The 17,357-nt window shown below is 38.7% G+C and overlaps 1 protein-coding gene across 3 annotated transcripts in view; it reads right to left on the minus strand.

Annotated features, from left to right (window-relative positions):
• The window catches only part of adpgk (ADP-dependent glucokinase), a 49,987-nt gene extending 34,105 nt beyond the window's left edge, over positions 1 to 15,882 (minus strand). For 2 of the 3 annotated variants that reach the window (XM_028823933.2, XM_028823931.2), the window contains exons 1-2: positions 15,614 to 15,880; positions 12,036 to 12,308 (exon numbers count right to left, since the gene is read on the minus strand). In XM_028823933.2, coding sequence (XP_028679766.1) covers positions 12,036 to 12,277 — 242 coding nt within the window. In that variant the 5' untranslated portion in view covers positions 12,278 to 12,308; positions 15,614 to 15,880. Of the gene's footprint in view, positions 1 to 12,035; positions 12,309 to 15,613 lie in introns of all 3 variants that reach the window. The other variant, XM_028823932.2, reaches the window with a different exon arrangement.
• Positions 15,883 to 17,357: the final 1,475 nt, after the last annotated feature.

Genomic DNA, 17,357 nt, shown 5'->3' on the forward strand with positions numbered 1-17,357 from the left:
TCAAACACTCCAAACGAACATTTGTCTCTTTCAAAAGTTTAAACGTGCTCCTTGACAAGTCAGAGATGACAGTACCGTCTCAAAATTAAAAGAATGCAAACATATCTTCCTCTTCAAAGGAGTGCATGTCAGGAGAGAGAGAGAGAAGCAAACAATCTGAAATCGATAGGTGCTGTTCAGGCTTTTAAGTATGCAAAGTACAGCACGGAATGCATATCGCGTGACAGAGAAGCTGCAAGTAGGCAATGTGAAGGTAGTCTTTCAGTGTTTTTTAGAGGAGCGTCCGTATCCTGTAGGGGTGCGATCAGCCCCCCTGCTCACACCCCCTACATCAGCTTTATTCACATTTTTGTGAATTAAGCGACACTCCAAACCAGGTTCAAGCAGGCGTGACAGGACATCAGCATTAACGTGCTCAGAGCCAGGTCGAAGCCCGACAGTAAAACTGTAAGGCTGCAAGCTCAAAAACCATCTCGTTCGTATCTTTCTGACGGTATAACCATTGAAGTGGAGAGTGATCAGTCACTAATGTTAAATTTCGATCCCATAAATAATAACGAAGCACTTCCACAGCCCATTTAATAGCCAATCATTCTTTCTCAATAGTCGAATAATTGTGTTCCCTAGGAAGCAATTTTCTATTCAGAAATGTGATAGGGTGCTCTTCCCCATGAAAAACCTGGGACAGGACAGCACCTACACCAAATGCACTTGCGTCTGTCTGTAGAACGAAATCCTTAGAGAAGTTGGGATTCCGCAAAACCGGATAAGACGACAAAGCAGTTTTCAAATTAAAAAAGGAACGTTCACAAACCTTTGTCCATAAAACAGGGCATTTTTTCCTGCCTCTAGTAAGATCTGAAAGAGGAGCAGTTCTATTTGCAAAGTCAGGAATGAATCTTATATACTAACCAGCAAGCCCCAGAAAACCATGAACTTGTTTCTGCGTTTCTGGACGTGGGTAAGCAAGCATCTCTTCCACTTTTCTAAATTGCGGGCTTAGTAAACCCCTGCCCATGGAATAACCCACATAATGAGTCTCAGACATACCCAATTTACACTTCTTAGGGTTAGCCGTCAAGCCAGCCTGTCTTAAGCTTTCAAGGACAGCCTGAAGACGTTCTAAATGCGTTTGCAAATCACTGCTGAAAATCACGACATCATCGAGATATGCCCCGGAATACTCGGAGTGAGGACGCAAGATCTGATCCATCATACACTGGAAAGTTAAAGGCGCGCCATGAAGACCAAACGGGAGTCTAATAAATTCATAAAGTCCGTCAGAAGTCACAAATGCTGTTTTCTCACATCTGCCATTCTCAAGAGGCACCTGCCAGTAACCTTTCATGAGATCCAGCATGGAGATATAGGTCGCCTGACTCAGTTTTTCCAACAGCTCATTAACACGGGGCATTGGATAAACATCAAATATAGAGACTTTATTCAAGTGCCTGAAATCGATACAGAAGCGAACCGTACCGTCTTGTTTTGGGACTAATATGACCGGACTGCACCAGTCACTTTTACTTTCACGAATTACACCCAATGCCAGCATCTTTTTGACTTCCTCGCGCACAATATTCTGTCATGCTTCCGAAATGCGATACAGGCGCATCTGCACCCTAACACCAGGTTCAGTAGTGATTTTATGTCCTGCAAGGTTAGTCATGCCTGGCAAGTCTGAAAAAACATCAGTGTTCCGTTCAATCAAAGATAACAACTCTGTCTTTTGTGAGTCAGTCAAATTGTCTCCAATGGCAACACTGGTCTGAAAGACAGCAGCCAAGGAAGTGTAAGCCCCCTGTGGATCATGCCACTCCTTCAAATGATTAACATGTAAAATCTGGAATGGTTTGCGCCGGCCACATATTCTAACCTTGTAATTCACTGGCCCCATTCGCTCCTCAATAATGGCAGGCCCTGCCATTTCACTAGGAATTTGTGCGGGTCAGATGGAATCAGAACCAAAACACCATCACCAGGTTTGAATTCATGGAGCTTACAGGGACTATTATAAAGACGTTTCTGGGTTTCCTGCTCACGTCGCTGATGCTCAACAACAATAGAAGAAAGTTTAGAAATTCTATCTTGCAACGAAATTACCCGATCTGCAAAGCTTGGCCCGTGAGCTGTTGTCCCGATTCGTGTCCATTCCTCTCGTACAACATCCAAGATGCCTCACGGGCACCTGCCAAACAACAACTCGAAAGGACTCAAGCCAGTGAATGCCTGCAGTGATTCCCTAACCGCAAACAATAAAAGGCAGGACAGAGTCCCAAGATGTCAGATCATCATGAGTGACTCACCTGATCATCTGTTTTAAAGTCTTGTTAAATAGTTCAGTCAAACCATTCGTCTGTGGATGGTAAACAGTGGTACTCTATTAATAGCAAGGCTGTTACACAATTGTTTCATCACACGATAAGTAAAAGGTGTGCCCTGATCAGTTAAAATTTTTAAAGGGATGCCAATATGAGTAAAAATCTCGCACAAAGCTTCGGCTACAGTGGAGGAATTGGCGTTTTTCAAAGCAGCCACTTCCAGATATCGCGCTGCACAGTCAACCAACACAAGCATATAGGGATATCCATTTTTACTCTTAGGAAGAGGGCCTACAATATCTAATCCCACCCTTTGAAAGGGCACTTCCAAAATAGGCATAGGAGAAAGGGGAGCCTGCAAACGAACATTTGTCTCTTTCAACTGTCTAAATGTACTCCTTGACAAGACATAGATGACGAGTTCCATCTCACAATTAAAAGAATGCAAACATATTTTTCTCTTCAAAAGGAGTGTGCGTCAGGAGCAGAGAGAGAGAGAGACAAACAATCCAAAACCGATAGGTGCTGTTCAGGTTTTTAAGTATGTAAAGTACCACGTGTGAAGCATATCGCGCGAAACAGCAGCCACACGTAAGCCCAGCAAGTAAGGGAACAATGTGAAAGTAGTCTTTCAGCGTTTTTTAGAGGAGCGTTCATATACTCTAGGGGTGCGATCAGCCCCCCTGCTCACTATCTATATCCATCTATATATCTCTCTATATATCACATACATATACACAGTAGACCCCTGCAAAGTCGCGGTTCAGAGTTCAAGGCCTCAGTCATTCGTGGATTTTTCCTTACAACCTATCTAATAACTGTTAGTGGAAACCGCAAACATCCTCCTCAATTTTTATGCCTTTTATCGTGGCAATACTGTACTGTAGAGAGAACAGGAAGCAACTATTGAGGAAACGCGGCTTGGGATGGTGAAAGTAGCCAATAGAATTTGAAACTGCGACTCCCAGCAGTGGCTCGGATTGGTCTTCTGCCAAGGGTGCTGGGGCTATTGGGGTCAAAGGATGTCAGCACGGCTTTTAAAAAGGGGGCCAGTGACTAAAAGCAAAAAAAAAAGTTTTTGTAATTTGTGTTAAGTTCCTGTCTCTCTGCCTGCCTTCTGTTGGGTTACCTGTACTTATTCGTTTTCTCCTGGATAGTTTCGTGTTTGGCGTCTGCATTGTCTGCCGTCTGCCTGTGTACATGATGACCATAAGTGGATTCATGGCCATCATGCAAAGAAAGAAGCACTCCTGAACCCGTCTTCACCACTTCAGGAACTAACGGTAGGACTATCTTTACATTCCCATTCAAGAATTCAACGTGCAGATCTATGGACTATCTATTTTCATCATTACATTTCATCCGTTGCCGTTTATCATGAACGTTTTTCATTATTTACTGTGTGTGTTTTGTTGGTGCTTTGTTGTATTTAATGTGTAATCGCTGTAAGGGGAACAGGGGTGGTATCATTTTCATTTATTTCATTACATTCTTTATTTTCTGTTTGATTACCGGATTGCTTTGTTTTTGTGTCTGTTTGTGAGTGCGTGCAGGTCAGGTCAGGGCTGGGTGCGTCCCTGGAATCTCCACCATAAAAATAAATAAATCGCCGTCTTCGACGGTGTGAATCTTAGCGGCACTGGACTGCTACAGCGTTATTCATTTCTCCTTGCTGCTGATTGACTGTGATGCATCTCCAGCTGTGTGTTCTCGTGTTTTCCATTTTGTTCCTCTTAACCCTTAAACCACCACAACCAGCTATAGTCATTTCCCAGTGGCATTTGCGAGCATGCAAGAGCTGATCAGTCAGTGCCATACATTTGTTGAGCAGCCAGATCATGACCACTGTCAGCCCCTTGTGAGCAGGGGGGCTGAACGCAACCCCTAGAAGACACAGACGCTCCTCAAAAAAACCCTCTTAAAAACACTGATAAGACTACTTTCACATTGCTCCCTTACTTGCTGGCCTTACTTGCGGCTGCTCTGTGGCGTGATATGCTATGCATACTTAAAAGCATGAACAGCACCTGTCCTTTTTGGCCGATTGCTTTGTTTCTCTCTCCTCCCCCAGACATCCTCTGCTCTTGTTGGGGGTCCCGCTCCTGTTGTGCTCCCCTATGATGTTTGTCCATTCTTTAATCAAGAACTAACTGCTTGTTTTACTTCTGAAAGAGACATGTTTGTTTGCAGTGTTTGAATAAAGTTCCTGTCTCTACAACCTCCTATGTTTCTGTACAATTCTATGACCCAAGCGTGACACACTGCAGCCTTACTGTCTCTGGGATTGAGACAGATTCAGCATTTATCTCAGTGTGCTTGCGTGCTGCCAATTCAAGCACAGTTGGCTCGGTGATTTACTTAATTTCATCCATGGCGTCAGTTGCATCTTGTATATATTGTTCCAGTAGTTTTTTTAAATAGTTTTTACAGTTCATTAGCAGTGTGTAAAATGATCAGTGTTGCAATAATTGTGATGCTCTTTGCATGAAAAAAAAAAAAAAGCATTCCATTAAAATTTCACTTTTTCTTTGTAAATTGTGACGTTTACGTAAAGCAGGCATGCGCAACCTTTCCGCTATTGACGGCCGCACTACAGATTTTTTACTTTAATAACGGCCGCACTACAGACTTTTTACTTTAATAACGGCCGCCAGTAAGTCCAAGTAAACTTAATAATGTTTTATGATTTATGTAAAAATGTACAGATTACACATTAAAACAGAGTATGATATATCTGACAATATTCAATTTACTGGTCTACATATGTAAAAAAATGTCTACGAAACGTCATATAGGACAAAAAACCTTTACAGCAATTGTTTCAGGAAGTTTGGAAAACATCGCCATTAATGGCTTCCTTGCTCTTGCATGTTTGCAGACAGACTTGCAAAGTCAGGGGACTCGCTGGAGACCATTAGCCGTATTCCAGACTCTAGATTGCTGTCTACCAATCGGGTTCGGTACTTGTTTTTCAGATATTTCATTCTGGAAAACGCTGCTTCGCACAAATAAGTGCTTCCGAAAAGAACGAGAATGTTCCTGGCCAGTTCTCGTAGTTGTGGGTATTCTGCTGATTTCCACGATGAATATATAAAGGGCAACATTTTGGTCAACATACCGACCCGGCTAAGGAAGGTTCTGCGGTGTTTGAGATTCTACACTTGCAGGAGTCTAGAGACCCCAGAGTCCAAATCGGCTTTCGGCGTCACCATACCGACCCAGCCGACAAAGATTCCGCGGCGTTGAGACCCCTTACTCGCTGGAGTCCAGAGACCCTACACCTGCACGGCCGCCATTACGTACACTTTAATATACACGTCCACGGCCGCCAAAGTCCTTGCCCACGGCCGCATGCGGCCGTACGGCCGCAGGTTGCGCACAGCTGACGTAAAGTGTAGCAAAAACAGTATTTGGCGTCCAGGGATGCATTAACCCCAAAGTATGTGGCAGTTTAAGGGTTAAAGCCCCATGATGCCACTGAAACACCCTGCACCTTCTAAGGCTTCTGGCAATAAAAATGCGCTTACATGAATTACAGTACATATAGCAGTAACATCGGTATTTTACATTCTAGCACTGTGGGAGACATAGCAGTACAGTATACAGGTTTACCTTTACATTACCTAAAAAAAAGAATGTATTAAGCTGAGATTGAAATTAAATTAAAGTGTTTTGGGGGCATATTTAGGTTTTTTTTTTTTTTTTTTTTTTTTTTTTTAAGTTTATTCATTAATTTTATTGTAATCATTCCATACAAATAGATCAATTTATACAAAAAAGAATTGAAGACAATTCAAAACCCACCCTTGAGAAAGAGAGCATGGCCAAAGGAGAATTGCTTAGGGCTTTTTAATAGGGCAAAAATAAACAAAAGAAAGGAAAAAATAAATAAAAAATGGAGAAGGGAAAGAAATATGGAAATAATTATTTCTTCTTATTCTAAAATATTATTGATTAGATCCTGCCAGGTTTTGAAAAAATTCTGTACAGATCCTCTAACTAAGGATTTGATTTTTTCCAATTTCAAATTATGTAAAACATCGGATTCCCACTGACTTATCAGAGGAGTGTTAGGATTCTTCCAATTTAACACAATAAGTCTGCGTGCCAAAAGTGTAGTGAATACAATCATAGTTTGCTTGTCCTTCACTTTAAGTCCGTCTGAAAGAACACCGAACACAGCTGTTAATGGGTTAGGAGGGATTGTGATACCAAGGCTGTCTGAGAGGCACTTAAAAATTTTGATCCAAAATGATGTTAATTTTAGCATGCCCAAAACATGTGACCCAGTGAGGCAGGAGCTTGGTTGCAGCATTCGCAGGTTGGATCTTGCCCTGGAAACATTTGACAGTTTTAAGCGAGACAGATGAGCTTGATATATAATTTTTAGTTGAATAATTCTATGCTCGGCGGCACGGTGGCGCAGTGGGTAGCGCTGCTGCCTCGCAGTTGGGAGATCTGGGGACCTGGGTTCGCTTCCTAGGTCCTCCCTGCGTGGAGTTTGCATGTTCTCCCCGTGTCTGCGTGGGTTTCCTCCGGGCGCTCCGGTTTCCTCCCACAGTCCAAAGACATGCAGGTTAGGTGGATTGGCGATTCTACATTGGCCCTAGTGTGTGTTTGGTGTGTGGGTGTGTTTGTGTGTGTCCTGCAGTGGGTTCCTGCCTTGTGCCCTGTGTTGGCTGGGATTGGCTCCAGCAAACCCCCATGACCCTGTGTTCGGATTCAGCGGGTTGGAAAATGGATGGATGGATGGAATTCTATGCTTTGCGCATATGGAGCACGAGTGAATTCTCTGCAATGCTACCTTCCACTCCTTTTCTGATATATTAATTAAGAGATCTTTTTCCCATTGTCCTCTTGGATCTTTGAAAGGAAGGGACACTAATAAAATTTTATATAATGCGGAAATGGTGTCTAATTACTCGAAATTGAGCAGTATTTTTTCCAGCATGGTGGAGGGTACGAGATGAGGAAAATCGGGCAGTTTCTGTTTAACAAAGTTTCTAATTTGAAGATAGTGAAAGAAATGTGTAGCTGGGAGGTTGAATTTGGAATGTAATTGTTCAAAGGATGCAAAGATATTGTTTATATAAAGATCTCTGAGCAATTTAATCCCAAATCTTTTCCAGGTATTAAAAACTGGATATGTTTGCGAGGGTTGAAAGAGGTAGTTCTCCTGCAGGGGTGCCACAGATAAAAGATTTTCCATCTTAAATTGTTTTCTAAATTGGTTCCATATTCTGAGTGAGTAAAGCACAATTAGGTTATTAGTATATTTGTGATAACTTGCATTTATTGGAGCGCAGAGCAGGGAGTATAAAGAAGTACTACAGGATTTTACTTCTATTGCAGGCCAAGCCTGTGTATGTTCATTTATTTATGTCCAGGTTTTTATGGCTTGCTGCCCAGTAATAAAACTGAAAATTAGGTAAAGCCATGCCACCTTCTGCCTGAAGACTTTGTAGGCTCGCTCTTCGGATACGTGGGTGTTTGGAGTTCCAAATGAATGAGATTATTGTTGAATCTAATTGCTTAAAAAACGATTTATTGATATATATTGGAATGTTTTGAAATAAAAAAAGAAGTATAGGAAGGATATTCATCTTAACATTAATTCTACCGGAAAGAGTGAGATGAAGGGTTGACCATCTATGCAAGTCTTGCTTAATTTTTTCCATACAGACGGCAACATTTTGTTGATAAAGAGCTTTATATTTACTTGTGATATTTACCCCTAGGTATTTAAACTGATCTGCTATGGTAAAAGATAGGGTGTCCAATCTAATATTATATGCTTGTGAATTCACTGGAAAGAGTATACTTTAATTCTGAGACCGGATATCTTTTGAAATTCTGTAAGTGCTGTTAAAACTGCAGGCACAGTGTTTTCTGGGTCTGATATATATAAAACCATATCATCTGCATATAGAGAAATTTTCTGTTCCAGTCCTTCTCTGATAATCCTCTTTATCTGATAAGAATTTCGAAAGTGAACCGCCAGTGGTTCAATGGCAACTGCAAACAGCAGTGGTGACAAGGGGCATATATTTAGGGTTTAAACTATAAAAATAGGCATTTTTTTTTTAACCATATCCAAAATTCACGGTTTTTTACAATTCGCGGGTGCTCTAGGAACGTAACCCCTGCAAATTTGAGGTGTACTATATATATATCTCTAAATCTATATATAGATACACTGAAACTACTAGATTAACTACTAAATACTAAATTAAAAAAGCAGTAACCTTAGCAAGAGAATGCAGCACTAAAACAGTGATTCTTCAGCTTTAATTTAAAGGCTGAGACTGAGAAGACTACTCTGGTATTAGTAGGCAGACAATACTACAATTTAGGGGTCCTAGAGCTACAGGTTCTACCTGTGATGTTCATTCATTTATTGCCAGCTAACTGGCCACATTTCCATATTTACTCCAGGGTTAGTTTGCTGTAAAATCTCTACGGGGACCCAACCCCTGTTATTTGATGGTATATACCCATTCTTTGTAATATCTCTGAGGGGACAACCCAGGTTTTGACGGGATTTAACTAATCCTTTTGCTTGGACAACCAAACCCACTACCCCCAACCTCAACCTTTGCTGTGCGTCATTTTACTACTTCAGAAACAAAGATATTTTTTGGACACAATTACTTTTTTTAAGGACCCGGCAATCTTGAGAAGCAGTGACAAAAATATTTTTGTTGTTACTCCCAAATTCATAAAAAATGTTTCCTGGCATTTTTTTTTTGTGTATTTGGAAGTCAGTAATATACAGTATTTCACATTTATATATTTGGCTGATGCGTTATCCAAGGTAACTTACAACAATTGAGATACAATTGGTTACATTTCTTTAGTTTTTCCAATTGGAGCAGAGGCAGGTGAAGTGACTTGGTCATGGCCCAACAGTATCAGCAGCTGAATTTGAACCCACAATCTCAGGGTTTGAAATCCAAAGCCTTAACTATTACTCCACATTACCGGTTGGTCATCATTTTAGAATAGTTAACCAAATGACAAATACTTTTATTTGAACTACTTTTTAAGGGAAAGTACACATTTGCTTAGGCCCTTTTGGCAACTGAATATTTCTAACATAAAAATCAGTTATAAAATCTAGAAACCTGAAGTAAACAAGCTGATAAACATCATATCCTGAAAGATGTTTTGCAACTACCCAAATCCGTTTGGTGGGTATTACAAGGAGTCACTTGTTGAGAACCTGATAAGCAGGACTGCATTTAGGCAATCTTGTCATTAGTTAAAACAATGACACCATCAATTCTAATCAGCTCTACTTAACACCATAATCAAAAAACAAGATTTAAGTATGGAGTATACTTAAATAGTAAAGAATTAATTCATTCATTCATCATCTCCTTAAAATAAAGCTCAACATTATGTTAAGAAATAATACAATTACTTTTTTTTGGGAAAAAAAAAAGTTTCATAATTTTATATACAAAATAATCTAGAATGTGAATATTTATATGGTGTACCCCTTGAACTAAAAAAGAAAGGAGTCAGTATTCTTAACAAAGGCAATTTACAGATTTCTTCAATCACCATAAATTATAAAATAATGCAATATGTAACAGTAAAGGACTCATGTAACTAATTAAACAGCAACAATTTTAAAGCTATATAAGGCTTTCTTGTTTAATGCATAAAAAGATTACATGTATTTCTATCTCACATATTTCAAACTCAACTTGAATTTGCAGATTCTTATGTACAATTTCTCAATGTTACTGATAAATGCAGATGCTTTCATTTACATTCTATAGAAAAAGTTATGATATGAATGCACCAAGCTTAGAAAATGTAATTTCTTGGCTATTAATTTTTTTGTAATCTGTCCTACAGCATTTTTCTATCAAACAGTCACTTTACAGAGGAATTACACCATTAAATCTTGCCTCTTGTGCATTAAAAATGTAATTGAAAGTTTAAATACTTTCAGCTCATCTTAGCATTATTCAGGATGCCAACACTAATCATTGCATGGTTTTTTTTTGTTGTTTTTTTTAACTCACCCTCTATATTTTTTATATCACTTCCAAGAACTGCCTATTTGCATTTTCTCTGGATAGCTCCTATTGTCATCAATGAAACAAATAGTTTTGTACTCAATGAGGTTCGTGTTCAAATGTGGAGTGTCATTGTGGCTCAGTGCCAGTAACAATGCCAGCTGCTTTATCTGCACAGAATGACATAACTGGAGGAAAAAGTAAAGAACAATTTGATTTTGTGATAGTATTCCTTCAGGCTGAGTAGCTATGCAAGCTTTAAGACCCTGTCACCCTACAAGTCTTTTCCAGGGATTTTCAGTGGCAGACTTCATTTACATAACCTTAGAGAGTTGGAGGCAGTCTTGAAGTATCTCCTTGACCAGCAGTCAAGTAATAGGACATACAGCAACTGTCTAACCAGTCTGCAACTCACTTAGATGGCTTAAATCACAGAGCGTGGTTCTGTGTGCATGAGAGTTCAGAACCAATTAGCACGCAGTCAGAGATACAATGCACAGAATGCAAGCACAAGGAATGGGGGCGTTTAAGACCTTGCAAACAGAAGAGAGGGTCATCTGACTAATGTCTTGCGTTTTACATGCCAAGACAGAATAGAAAAATAAATAAATAAATAAATAAATAGGTCTGAGATTGTGGTGTTACTCACCAAGGTAGAATTCAAATAGCACTGGCTCAAGCAGCACACTATTGACTTTCAGAAAAAAGAAGCGAGTCTGTAATACTTTGGAAATGTGAAACTGTGCTGAAATGTCGTCACAGAGTCATCTAATTTGTCATAACCTGTGGTGTGTACTTGTGCAATCTGACATTATCATGTGACGAAATCAGTAATTGCTGCCTACTAAAAAAACATTTCCAAGCTCTGATTTTTGCCAGTCACTGATGCAAAGTATGGACTATTTACTTATTAGAGTGGGCAAACTTTGGCAAAGAAAACATTTACTATTTTTTATGCATCAAATACTTTATATCTTGACTGCACATGAACATTTTCATAAAATGCCACTGTTTCATTTATTATGTTAAAATTGGTTTTACTATGGTTTACTTCAAATATTACAAAACTAAGTAATTCAGCCAGAGGTGTCCAAACTTTATGAACTTTAACACTGACAGGCAATATAGTTGCTAGGAATTTATCTTGGTGTTACATCCATATACTGCACATAACAGATAAATACAATTAGACAATACAGTATAGTGTTTTACTACAGTAGCTTTAAAAAATATTATATATATATATATATATATATATATATATATATATATAAAAAATATAGTAAAATAGAATTGCACTCCCACTCAGTAATATATCAAGTCCTTATAAAATAAACTAACAAACAATATGTTTTTGGGTTTATTTTATAAGGAATTGATATATTACTGGGTGGGGATGCATCTTGACTACTATATATTTTGTATTGTGCAATACATTACTTTAAAACTACTGTATAAAATGTTGTGATGGTGTCATATACAGTATTGTACAGTATATTGTGTTGGTTAATTTTGCACAGAACTGCATGTGATTTTAACATAAGCAACCAGTGATGTCAGTCAATCGCACTTCAAAATATACAGTAGATGCTCGATTTGAGAAAAGATTTTAAACAACAACTTAGGGGCACTTTCAAAATGTTTTCCTAACAGAGGTCTTCATACAATCATCTGACTTGCTTACCCAACAGCTATTTTGCTCCACTGTTTTAAGGGGCTGGTGATTAGAGCTTCCCAAGCCAATGAGATGGTCAGTTCAGAGGAGGCTGTATGACTGTTGACTTGAAGAGATGAGATATGGGCAGAAAAGGGCTGAATCAGGCTGTAGACATATTGCTTGGCAAGTTCTGGAAATTCTGGGTGCATCTGATAGTAGTAGCCTATACTCAAAGCTAGCAGCGCAGCCAAGAAAGCTTTATGCCACATCTTGAAGCACTTTAGTAGTATAATGTTGCACCTTAAAGAAAAAAAAATTAAAGTGGATGAAATACATAAGCTGAAATACAGTTGATATAACATGTACCATAAACATTTTTATAAAGATATTGTTTGAATAATAGACAAAATATGTCTGCACTGTGGTTATTCTTATAGCTCCCATAGCCTTTCAATATACATTGGCAGTTTAGATGACACTGACTATATAATTTTTTTTTTATTTTAGATTATTATAAACATCAAGCAGTAGTTAAAATTTCTAAAATGGGATGTTACACACTTTGTATTTACTAAATTCCTTTGTCATTATTGAAACTGTCACTGAGCAGAAATAAGGTCATAAACACTGTAAATTTAACACAACTTTAGAATGCTGAATGCTACGCAGTGTGAGTCTGCCTATTCTCCATACGAGTATGTATGGAGGGGTTTTACTCTAAAATCCCAAAATTATGCCAGTTAGGTTGATTGGTGAATGTAAATATAATTGTGCACTTGTGACCTGGCACCATGCCTTAGTATGGGTTCCAACTTACTGCTAATGCTGCACTAGTGGGCTCCAGGGTGCTATGACCCTAGAACACAAAAGTTCTGATGATGGATGTACAATTTAAGGAGACTACTTAGAAAAGAAAAAAAGTCTACAGATGCTTGAATATGTACATGCACTTTGTTCCCAATGCACTTCAAACTTTATTCTTGAGACTATAGTGGCTAAATACTTAGTTCACGTACTTACGTATGCTATTGCAGAAGCAGTCATGGAAGAACATGGAAGAACTCATTGAAAAAAAATGAACAAACATTTGCTTACCACACTGCCACAGAAAAACAAATCAGACCAAACCTCATATTTGAGGTGAACTCTCTCACCTCAAGCCAGTAAAAAGCACCTAAAGAAGATGGTGGAAAAAGACTCAACCCCTGAGCTTCTGTGGTCACTGGAAGAACAAATGGAGTGTGTTTGGGTCAAACAGAGACAATAGTTCTTTATGTGTGCCAGTCTGACTCCAGGTTACAAGGTGGAAGTCTAAAAGCACAAAATTCTCCTTAAGTTTCCAGAACAGAAGTATTTTGATCCAGTATATCAGATACCTGGTATATCACTTACTCCTAGCTCCTTGATTCACGACATCACAGCTCAAAATGCTTTGACCCTTTAAAGCAGATTTCAAAATATGTGACCTCTTGTCATGGGGTATGTCAGACTTGCCGACAACAGTTGATCTCGTCGCCGGACCATGTTAGCTTACATGAACTAACTCCATATTAGAATAAAAGTTTGTTTTTGATTTTTGCCTGGAAAGTGCAGTGGGATTTCCTTGCTTTAAGGATTTTTCAATAACAGATATGATTCCAGTAATTGTGTACTGAAATTCAAGCACTGATAAAATATTTAGTATATTGAGTGTGTATAATATAGAAGTGTGATGGCATTTTTCATTAAACTATAGCTGGTTAAAGGATAAGCTTTGTATTTTTCAAGTCAAAGTTATTTCTTCACAAAAATGGTATATATGCCATCTGCCACATAATATTGTGTTCTAAAGTTAAGCATTAAGCAATTTATACAAAATTGTTTAAAAATCTTGCCACTCTGGTACTTTAGATTGGAGGATATGTGGCACAGTGGAAATGCTTAAAAACTTACAAGTTATGTCCATTATTCATGCTAAGACAGCTGTCTGCACTTCTGTGTTTCTAACACGTTTGCGACAACAAAAGGGATCCTTTAAAACATCTTAAGATGAAAAATCAATTTGATGGGTCTTGATTTTAGCCTTCACAACAAGAAAGCTTGCATTTTCAGTAAGGCTGAGCACACAAACACAGATGCATGCACACACGTGGCTACATACCAATAAATAAAATATAAAACCCCTTTTTGGAATGTCCATATTTTTGAATGCCCGAATGCTTTGACTGCACATAAGTTGATAAACTTTGGGTAACTTGACTAATCGTTTAAGACAACGATTTGGTCATAAAACCCAAAACTGAATGTATACATATTGGCCAACAAAATCCTATCAAAGTTAAAAATATACACCGAGATTTCAGAGTTAACACACTAATATGGGTGGAAAAAAAGCACAGAAACACTGCATTTCAACAAAGAATATAAATTAAGCCTAAACTGGGAATCTACTTACAAAAGGTACTCATGACCCTATCAGTAATGCCTGAAAGTCTTCAGAAGCAAAGCTTGCGACAAGTCTGAAACAAAGCACTGCTTTACCCAAACTGGCATATGAAGAGATCATGGAGTCCATTTAAATTAATTGTGTCATTTATGGCTCTTACTGACTGCAGCCTTTCGTTACAATCAAATTTATGGCGCTTTATTTACAACTTTTAACGCACATTAGCTTCTTGGTAGGTATAATTAACATGCCCTTTTCTGTCCTTGCACTGTGGTCTGAATGGCACTGCAGCATTCAATATTTTCCATAGCTTTTAATATTAAAGATGATTTTTTCAACCCTTGTATTCTATTTACTGCACTTTTTCCTTTGAATGTGTTCCCTTAATTCTATCCATATAGTGCGAATTAAGTCCAGGCTGATCAGAGTACACATTAATGAAGGAGTTTGGGGAAGTTGGTATTTCGGAATCTATACACACCTTTGTGATCTTTGCCCAGGTGCAGATGGAACAACCAAAACATACCTAACGAAGTGCAACTTCAAATCCAGTGAAGTAATATAAAGAAGCGCATCAGACACAAAACGTGTTAAACGCCCACGAAAAAGGAACAACATCGAGTTTAGAATCAACGTAGAAATACCACTCGGCGTACCTAAGGAGTCCAGCCAAAGGCAGGGGTTGGATGAAACGAGGACCTGCACACCCGGGTGACTGGAACCAAGTTTACAAGAGCCTTGCTTTGAGGTTACATTTTCTCGAACTTCCAATAGTCTTTATGTATCAAAAGGGCAAAAACTCCCGTGAAAACTGCAGGAGACCGGAGCTGAAGTACCCAACCAACTCCACAGAAATGCACCCAACAAAAATAGATGTGAATGGAGCTCGACGTACAGTCCTGTAACTCCGATCGCAACATTCTGACCGACTGACCTCAGAAAATCAATATTCTGGAATCTCACTTTCCCACACGCTACACACGTAATATCTTGAAGAATAAAAACAAGACAAACCGCGTGCTTTAACTGTTTATCACTGAATGATACTTATTAATATTTATTAACATTACACCATATTTCAGGGGTGTATGGGCTGAGTGCACGTAGACACCCCGACACCTGTGTCTCTGAAGTTCTCAGAGAATGCCTTACTATGCATATACGAAAACGAAGTACAAACCAATTTCAGCCTTAGCGAGTAAGAGTGCTTCTGTGGGACCGCCACGTCTAAAGCTTCGAGGGTCTTGCTTACGTCAAACTCAGAACTCCACTCACCCGACTGAAAAGCGCACAGCGGATACTGCGCGCCCGGGCCCCCTTTCTGGCAACCAAGGTGTCCGTAACGCCGTATGCGTACGATGCAAGGTACACACCGCTTTACCACTACGGGAAAAACGCAACCGTGTTTAGGAATAGCCCCATAATACCCGGAAGACACAACCACGAAGCGAAGTACGCGGATCACAAGAAAACACTGCAAAATAGGGGGAGAGTATATCAAAGCCTGGATATAATTTGTATACAAAAGGTAAAAATGACATGTAATTGCCGAATTATTAATATTTATAATCTTAAAATAAAGTTTATAAAATGTCTTAATTGTGGATAATACTAATTTGCAAAGAGTGTTTTTTATAATCATACACAACACCCTATTATTTGGTTTCGACTTGAATGAATGGGGAAAATTCCAATCAATATGGCGCTTGACTTTCCTCATCACTTTAATTAAAGCCGGCTTTTTAATTATACATAAAATTATGTGGCAGTCGGCCAAAGCCGACAAATTGTGCAATAGCTAAGTTCTAATTAGAATGAACTATTCTTCTTTGTCTTTGGAAGAGAAGTGCCTTCTCAATCCCCTGCGTCGCTGAATAATGAATTAAACTCACTCGCAAGGCTTGAGGTGTCGTATCTGAGTTATTAATGAGCAACAAATACCGCCCGAGTTCAAATAATAACGTCTAGCTAGTAGAGGGCTTCAGAATTAGGAACGATGGTTGTTTATATTTTTCTCTATATTTTCACGAAGAGGCCAGCTGCCGAGAAAAAAAATACACGCGTAAAAAGAGAAAATAGCGCTGCATAATTTCAGATTCATTTATCCACGTTATCCGATGGTTGTTAACTTCTTACTCCTCCTCGAATCCTATCAGATATTTTTACATAACGAATACTTTTACAGTAAATTTGTTTTATATATTTTACTCTTTAATACCCTTTTCGGCTCATGTTCAGAAAGCGGACGCCACTTGGTTGTTTTACAATACTTAAGATTAGGTATATAAGTAGGTTTCACATTTCTGTTATCATTTTAGCCCTAAAATAGTGAGTTAACATCAGGGACCTGTTTTACTGACCTTAAGGTTAGTGTTTCAGCGAGGGGATTCCCGACTCAAGTGGCGTCCGCTTTCTGAACAAGACCCCCCTTTTCACTAAAATCTTGTCAGTTTTCTTAATTTACTTTTTCATACAGGGAGATGAAGCCTACTCTGACAGCTTCTGGCACAACCAGATGGAACAGCAGTTTCACACTCTTGATTCATTTGTCTCAAGCAAACTGAGAATGATAATGCTATATTGTCTGACTCTTCAAAATGTTTAATTCAAATCAGGGCAGCAAGGATCATACCTAAAAGTTGAATGTCCAACCATATACATCTGCTCTTTAAATCAGTCCATTGCTTTCAATTTTGAGCCAGTTTTAATGTTCTCCTTCTTACATATTGAATTGTAAATGGTTTAGCCCCCTCTTTTTTATTCATGTATATTTTCCATAATGTACAGTGGGTTGAAAAAGTATTCGACCACCCAGACAAAGTTTAAATTTCCTGTAATATTTTTCTTTGAAAATGCATCTTTAGTTTCATACTGTTACATATAAATGAGGGCCTCTTGGGCAATAAAGTTTCACTAAAAAATCC

The sequence above is a fragment of the Erpetoichthys calabaricus genome, chromosome 17 (assembly GCF_900747795.2).
Source record: "Erpetoichthys calabaricus chromosome 17, fErpCal1.3, whole genome shotgun sequence".
Taxonomy (NCBI): domain Eukaryota; kingdom Metazoa; phylum Chordata; class Cladistia; order Polypteriformes; family Polypteridae; genus Erpetoichthys; species Erpetoichthys calabaricus.